This window comes from Oncorhynchus tshawytscha, linkage group LG03, assembly GCF_018296145.1.
Source record: "Oncorhynchus tshawytscha isolate Ot180627B linkage group LG03, Otsh_v2.0, whole genome shotgun sequence".
Lineage (NCBI taxonomy): Eukaryota > Metazoa > Chordata > Actinopteri > Salmoniformes > Salmonidae > Oncorhynchus > Oncorhynchus tshawytscha.
The window spans coordinates 54,612,460-54,620,617 of NC_056431.1; the positions used below are offsets into that span (position 1 = coordinate 54,612,460).

Here is an 8,158-nt window from a genome sequence, read left to right on the forward strand (position 1 = left end):
ATTTTGTAAAGAGGAATGGTCCAAAATTCCTCCTGACCATTGTGCAGGTCTGATCCGCAACTACAGAAAACATTTGGTTAAGGTTATTGCTGCCAAGGGAGGCTCAACCAGTTATTAAATGCAAGGGTTCACATACTATTTCCACCCTGCACTGTGAATGTTTACACAGTGTGTTCAATAAAGACATGAAACGTATAATTGTTTGTGTTGTTAGTTCGTGTAGACTGTTTGTCTATTGTTGTGACCTAGATGGAGATCAGATCAAATTGTATGACCAATTTATGCAGAAATCCAGGTATTTCCAAAGGGTTCACGTCATTCATTCTTGCCACTGTATGCTCTAGGGCTACTTAAAACCAAGAGCTACAGTATTTAGTGTGGTGATATGGGGGATAGAAAAGATGAGGAAGGAGGAGGTGAGGTGATGTGAGGAGTTGTCAGAGGAGGAGTAGTTATAGGCTGAAGGGTACACAGCGTGAGGTCTGGAGTCTGTTCTCGTGAGAGGAGGAAGAAAGGAAAATTAGAGGAGGTGATGGGAGAAGGAAGAGGGGAGGAGGAGCCTTACAGAAAAATAATATGTACATGTATGAACTTGTATGTAAATTACAGATAACCATATACAGTGCATTCAGAAAGTATTCAGACCCCTTCCCTTTTTCCACAGTTTGTTACGTTTACAGCCTTATTCTAAAATATATATATTTTTAAATGTTCCTCATCAAACTACACACAATACCCTATACTGACAAAGCGGAAAACTTTTTTGCAAAAAGTTTTTTTTTTTTTTTTTTTTAAGTGTTCAGACCTTTGCTATGAGACTCGCAAATTAAGCTCAGGTGCATCCTGTTTCCATTGATCACCCTTGAGATGTTTCTACAGATTGATTGGAGTCCGCCCGTGGTAAATACAATTGAGACATGATTGTGTCGAGGCACAGATCTGGGGAAGGGTACTAAAAAAATGTCTGCAGCATTGAAAGTCCCCAAGAACACAGTGGCTTCCATCATTCTTAAATGTAAGAAGTTTGGAACCGCCAAGACTCTTCCTAGAGCTGGCCGCCCAGCCAAACTGATCAATCGGGGGAGAAGGGCTTTGGTCAGAGAGGTGACCAAGAACGTCATGGCCACTCTGAAACAGCTCCAGAGTTCCTATGTGGAGATGGAGGAAACCATAGGACAAGGAAGGACAACCATCTCTGCATGCACTCCACCAATCAGGCTTTTATGGTAAAGTGGCCAGACGGAAGCCACTCCTCAGTAAAAGGTACATGACAGCAAGCTTGGAGTTTGCCAAAAAGGCACCTAAAGGAATCTCAGACCATGAGAAACAAGAGTATCTGGTCTGATGAAACCAAGGTTGAAATCTTTGGCCTGAATGCCAAGCATCACATCTGGAGGAAACCAGGCACCATCCCTACAGTGAAGCATGGTGGTGGCAGCATCATGCTGTGGGGATGTTTTTCAGCTGCAGGGACTCGGAAACTAGCCAGGATTGAGGGAAAGATGAACAGAGTAAAGTACAGAGAGATCCTTGATGAAAACATGCTCCAGAGTGCTCATGACCTCAGACTGGGGCGAAGGTTCACCTTCCAAAGGACAATGACCCTAAGTACACAGCCAAGACAATGCAGGAGGGTTTCGGGACAAGTCTCTGAATGTCCTTGAGTGGCCCAGCCAGAGTCCAGACTTGAACCCCATCGAACATCTCTGGAGAGACCCGAAAATAGCTGTGCAGCGACACTCCCCATCCAACCTGACAACCTCTTGAGAGGATCTACAAAGAAGAATGGGAGAAACTCCACAAATGCATGTGTGCCAAGCTTGTAACGTCATACCCAAGAAGACTTGAGGCTGTAATCACTACCAAAAGTGCTTCAACAAAGTACTGAGTAAAGGGTCTGAATACTTATGTAAATGTCATATTTCAGTTTAGAATTTTAATACATTTGTTAAAATTTCTAAAAACCTGTTTTTGCGTGTAGATTGATGAAGAGGAAAAAAATATTTCATCCATTTTAGAATAAGGAAAATGTAACAAAATGTGGAAAAAGTAAAGGGGCATGAATCCTTTTCGGATGTACTGTATATATATATATATGTTTATGTTTTATATGTACATACGTATATATATATATATATATATATATATTTATGTTTTATATGTACATACGTATATATATATATATATATATATATATATAAATATATATATATATATATATATATATATATATATATATATATATATATATATAAATATGTATTTAAAAAATGTGTGTTTAAAAATGTATGTACAGTACCAGTCAAAGGTTTGGACACACCTACTCATTCTAGGGTTTTTCTTTATTTTTACTATTTTCTACATTGTAGAAAGTAGTGAATATATCAACACTATGACATAGCACATATTTAATCATGTAGTAACTAAAAAGTGTTAAACAAATATATTTGAGATTCTTTAAAGTAGCCACCCTTTGCCTTGATGACAGCTTTGCACACTCTTGGCATTATCTCAACTAGCTTCACCTGGAATGGTTTTCCAACAGTCTAGAAGGAGATCCCACATGTGCTGAGCAAAAGTTGGTTGCTTTTCCTTCACTCTGCGGTCCAACTCGTGCCCAACCATCTCAATTGGGTTGAGGTCGGGTGATGGTGGAGACAGGTCATCTGATGCAGCACTCCATCACTCTACTTCTTGATCAAAAAGTAACATTTGGTCAAATTTGACAGCATGCTGTGGTAGCTAGTAAAATATATTACAAAAATATATTTCATAAAATGTTGATATATGTTGGCATGTATTTTAATGAATGGAAAATGTTGCTTTTGACCTGACAAAGTTCAGCAAAAATCATAATAGAATGCTGTGGTATATTTTGAAAAGTTTGAATAAATGACTCATAACTGACAACTTAAAGAGTGCTTTCAATAATCTTGTTTTTTTTGCTCAAATAACTTGGTCCATTGTTGAATTGTGGCATGGGAGTCACTGGAAGGTCGCATCTGAAACACAAAAATAAATGACCTACAATGTATGTGCACTTAACATATGTATTTTGTCTTGGAATATCAAAGTTATACTTACAATGCAAAGCTTCTTCACCTGCAGTGTCCATTTTCAGACTCACAAGTTGACAGTTAACCTGTGCAGAAATAATGAATAATGCAGAATAATGCAGAAACAGAGTCAGTGAAAACATTCCACACAAGATGAAGAATTGGGGTTAACGTTCATGAACATCAAATTGATACTTACAATGCAGATTCCTTCACCTCCAGTGTCCATTGCAGACTCACCTGTAGATAGATAATGCAGAGAAGGTCAATGAAGATGAAGAATATATAAATGGTTTAATGTTCATGAACACATTTTAACTTCATTGAGGACTAGCTAGCTAAAGTGATACAAAATACTACTTACATTGGCAGGTGTCTGTCCATAGACAGCTGAGGATCCCCAATTCAAGCTAGCCAATTCTATCAGAGACACCCGGGTCACTAAAGTTTGCTAAATTAGCAAGCAAACAACACATTGCTTGGCTAGCCAAGAACATTTAACAATAGCTTTGGCGATTAATGTATTGTATATCTAATACATACATGACATTAACTCCACTGAACTCTACTCAACTTTAATTTTCAAAACAATTTTCACACTGCACATTGGTGGCAAGCTAAAAAAAAAGGAGCTAGCTAGGTAGGTAGCTATGTTAGTAATCTTGATTAAATCTCTTGCTTGCAGTTGAATAAATGATCTTCCTCTGTCACCCACCAGGTTAAAAACATATTTTAAACCAATGTTATGAATGTATAATCAAAGAAAATGCCATTATCCACGAGAAAGCTTTTTGGTGGTGACTGTGGCTGTGCTCTTTTCCTTCTCAAAATTGTAAGGGCTGCTCTGTCAGTTGGACGCCTGGCTGGGGATGTGGCTTGGGAACATTTCAAATTGTGATTGACAGCTCAGTAAAATATAGTTTAAAATATATTTACACATATGTTCTATGTTCATGTGTCTTTTTGAACTAATCACCTCATTTATTTGTACTATGCTTCATAAGTGGCAGGTAGGCTACAGAGAGGAGAAGTGTTTGTGAGAAAGTAGCGATAGGGTTGAGGGTACACAGCGTGAGAGAGAGTCTGTTTTCCTCAGTGAGTGCTGACTACACACATGCAGACCACCGCTGAGACTGAGAGATCAGGTGGGGAAGGAGGGTGATGGAGGGTAGAGACCACTCACCCACAGGAAGGGGGAAGGATGGGGATAGATTGCAGGACGAGAGGGTAGGAGAGAGAATGGGGGAGGAGGGAAGAGGGAGGGACGAGAAAGTTCACAGAGGGGACTCTCTTCTCCCTTGAACGAATACTCTTGAAACACTCCCTTAAACCAAGTACCAACACACAGGAGTCTGTATTAAACGTATTTGTCCCTGTGTGTCTCTCTACAGAACCAGTTTGTGTACCAGGCGTTACCTATACCACAGCGCGATGTGTGTATACTGTATATGAAAACCTCTCTCTTCTGTCTCCTCTCTCTCTCTCTTTCTTGTGTCTCTCTCTACAGAACCAGTTTTTGTACCAAGACCCTAGTTTCGGCATGGAAGACATGTTGGGTACCATGGGGACCATCCCATCGGGTGCTGTCCCTGTCTGCAGTCCCAGGGTGCAGGCCCCCAGGGGACCCGTCTGTAGGGGGCGCAAGGCGGCAGCGGCCAAGAGGATAAACGTTTCGAGGACCAGCGCTGTAACGGCACCCTGAGGAAGCAGGCCTCACCCCGGCCCGCGGGACCTCCAGGACAGGGCGGAGCCCCAGGTGACACCTCTTTTAGCAGTTATTTTAACTTCCTTGATTCTTCCATATATTCTGTCTTGTTTGTTTGTTATTTTGCCTACGCAGATCGTTGCGTTGAGATTCCTCTGTAATGAAAAGCGCTATAGAAATGAATTGCATTATTGTTATTTAGCCTCAGGTCCAGGGGAGGACAGCAGTGGACAGCGCTAGTGCAGACCCCACCATCATGCTGGGGGAGAGAGGAGCTAGAGGGAGACACAGACCAGGATGGATTCCTGACCGCCATGAGGGAGAAGGCCTCCTCAGGTACAACATATCTTCACTATTCAGTGTTTTCCTCAGGTAATGTCATGTACAACAGGAAGCACTTCTTAACTGTTTATGATGTCTTGTCCATAGCAACACACTTTGGTTTTTGTTGTATTTTTGAACTTCTGGTTCGAAACTTTGCATTAACTGTTCCAGTTAGAAAGAAGATAAAAGTTCAGAAAAGCGAAAATAGGTGAAAGACTCCTCTTCTGATCCTTTGAAATGATCCTTTGCCTCATCTGTTACCAGAGGGGTGTACTGTTCTGTAGTGTAGCTAGTGATGTCAGAACCAGGTTTCATCATCTCCTCCTCTTCCTCACCCTTTGATCCAGAGAGCTGTAAAGACGAAGGCCTAGAGCACTACACATCACACACGCACATATGTACATGCACACAAACACTATCGTACACACACACATTCGCACACATAGAGGCATGTCAGAGGCTGAGGGCAGACTAGGGAAGAGATCAAAATATACCAAACCTTCTGTTCATCCTGAAAGCCTCTAACCTCTCTCTTACTTTCTTTCTTTCTCTCCTTCCCCTCTGTCTCTCGTTCTTTCCCCCTATCTAACAGACTATCTCAACCCTGTGGAGGAGAACCCGTTCGTGACGCGCCGGAGGAACGGAGACACCCTGACCCTGGACAGCTGTAACCCCTACCAGGTGGACTTTTTATGACTATTTGGACTATTACTTATGGACTATTTGCACCTAAATTTGTATACAGTTTTCTACTGTTGTCGACATTTCCCTTTTTTTCTACTTTGATGTGTTGAGTGTAGTGACCTCATGTTATTCCTAACAAGTCTAAGTCGTTGTTTTATGATATCTACTACCCAAACACAGAAGTGTTTTAAGATAGTAATAACATGGACTATCTAGCTATTTGAATGCACTTTAACTAAACTTTGACTTGACAGGTGGCCCCATAGGTCCCCAGCAGGCCGGCTCCGGCCCCAGAGTGGATGACGAATACGTCAACGAGCCCCTCTACCTCAACACCTTCCACAACCCTCGGAGGACCAGGGCCAGGAGAGGGAGACTACACCGATTATACCCTGAAAAAGAACGGAGTCCCTGGGGGACACAACCCTATCCTCGCCACCCTTACCAGCCAACCAGGCGCCACTGGCGTCACTGCTGGCCAATCAGGCACCACCCAGGCAGGGGAACCCTCCCACAGCGTCCAGGCAGCCAACGCCCACGCTGTCTCCGCACCTCCGCTCGGCGCAGCCGCCCTCACCCAGGGCACATCCTGCACCCAGGTCACCCTCCCCACCCCGGGTACACCCTCCACCCTGGTCTCACAGGCACCATCATGGTGGACAAGAAGACCAGACAAGACAAGAACAAGACATTTGACAATCCAGAGTACTGGCAGCATAGCCTCCCTCCCAAAGCCACCCTGCACAACCCCGAGTACCTGCAGGACTGCAGCACGCGCTTCTTCTACAGGCAGAACGGACGTATCCGGCCCGCCGTGGCCGAGAACCAGGAGTACCTGACGGAGTTCGCCCTGAAACCCGGGACCGTGCTACCGCCCCGCCCTACAGACAGAGGAACACTGTGGTGTAACGTGGAGTAGTGAGGAGGACTGGGTGAGAAGAGGAGGAAGACAAGGGGAGGAGGAGTGAGGGGGATGTACGGAGGAAGAAGGGCAAGATCGTGGGAGGATGGGAGGAGGAGAGAGGACTGAGTGTGAGAGGGAGGAGGAGAGAGAGAGTGAAGACAGGAAGGAGGAGGAGTGGACAGTCCCTCTCACACTCAGTCACGCAGTATTTACGTATCAATGCATCAACCTTGGTTCCCTCCACCAGCACTGGACTGACACATCTATATCTGTCTGTCTGATTACAGTAAATTTACACAGAAATATCACAGTAATATTATTGTAATTTACAAAATGCTGAGAGCCTCCTACCACCCATGAACCCAGGACTGATGAGCACCTCTCTGTCTGTATCTATCTGATTTATACTGGATTACAGTAACATTATAGTAATATACATACTGCTGAACCCAGGACTAATGTGCACATTGCTAGCCTCCCCTTCCACTCAGCCCTCTTAGCCAACCTTAACTACTCCTCTACCACACCCACTACTCTCCCTCAGCTCCGCCTCTTCAGTGTTGATCACACAAACAGGCGCCACCCACTCCTGGAAAATGGTGGACCTCTCTCATGTGACTTTGTCCTCTTCCTGACTCCGACTTTATACTCCTTTAGATTCCAGCTTCACCAACAACTATAACAACAGCAGAACGCTAAAGGAACAGTGACATGTAATGACTACTGACAGACAATAACACCCTCCCCAGAAAAACCCTCTACTAAACTATTGTTTGCTCATTATCTTCATTACACTATTTTATTAGTAAGAACCAACCAGTAATTCACCGTTTATACACAACACTACACTTGGAGCACCACATGTTCCAACAGGTTTCATTTGTAGCAATCCACCAACAACACGTACAGTAATGTCATGAGAGCTGTTGGTGGGCAGGACAGCAGGTTCATATAAGAGGAAATGTATACATCTGTGTATACACTGCTGTTCCATCACTGTCTGCCAAGCCCCAGCCACGCCATTCATCTGTCTCATAATGTGGAGGATGATTTAATGTCCGCTGACTGGACTGACTGGCTGGCTGGCTGACTGACTGACTGGCTGGTTGACATGGTTTAAACCCCTCTGAATACATAATGCAATTCAATCATGGATTGTACAGCACAGCTCATATCCTCTATAACATGTTCATTTGTATCTCGCAAAGAAGGAAGATGTGCTCCCAACCTTGACACATCAATAACCCTGTACATGTATGATATAGTCACAAACACATACACACACACACAGAGATAGCGTTAGCGTCGTGTGCATTCCGTTCTGGACCAGGAGCTCCGTTGACCTTGGGTTCTAAAGCAGTGGAGATAGCACCAGCCAAGGCAGTGCAGCGGCATGAGAAGACAAAGTCACAGCAAGTAAATGGCAGTGTTATACTGTATGTAAAGCTGGAATGGCCTACGTTGAACACACTGAAATACGTCAGG

General features: G+C 43.6%; 1 protein-coding gene across 1 annotated transcript in view; it reads left to right on the top strand.

Annotated features, from left to right (window-relative positions):
* Positions 1–4,691, top strand: part of LOC112238881 (receptor tyrosine-protein kinase erbB-4-like) — a 499,848-nt gene extending 495,157 nt beyond the window's left edge. The window contains exons 26-27 of the mRNA XM_042320089.1: positions 4,564–4,636; positions 4,669–4,691. Of these exons, the coding sequence (XP_042176023.1) occupies positions 4,564–4,636; positions 4,669–4,691 (96 nt within the window). The remainder of the gene's footprint in view (positions 1–4,563; positions 4,637–4,668) is intronic.
* The last annotated feature ends 3,467 nt before the right edge of the window (positions 4,692–8,158 follow it).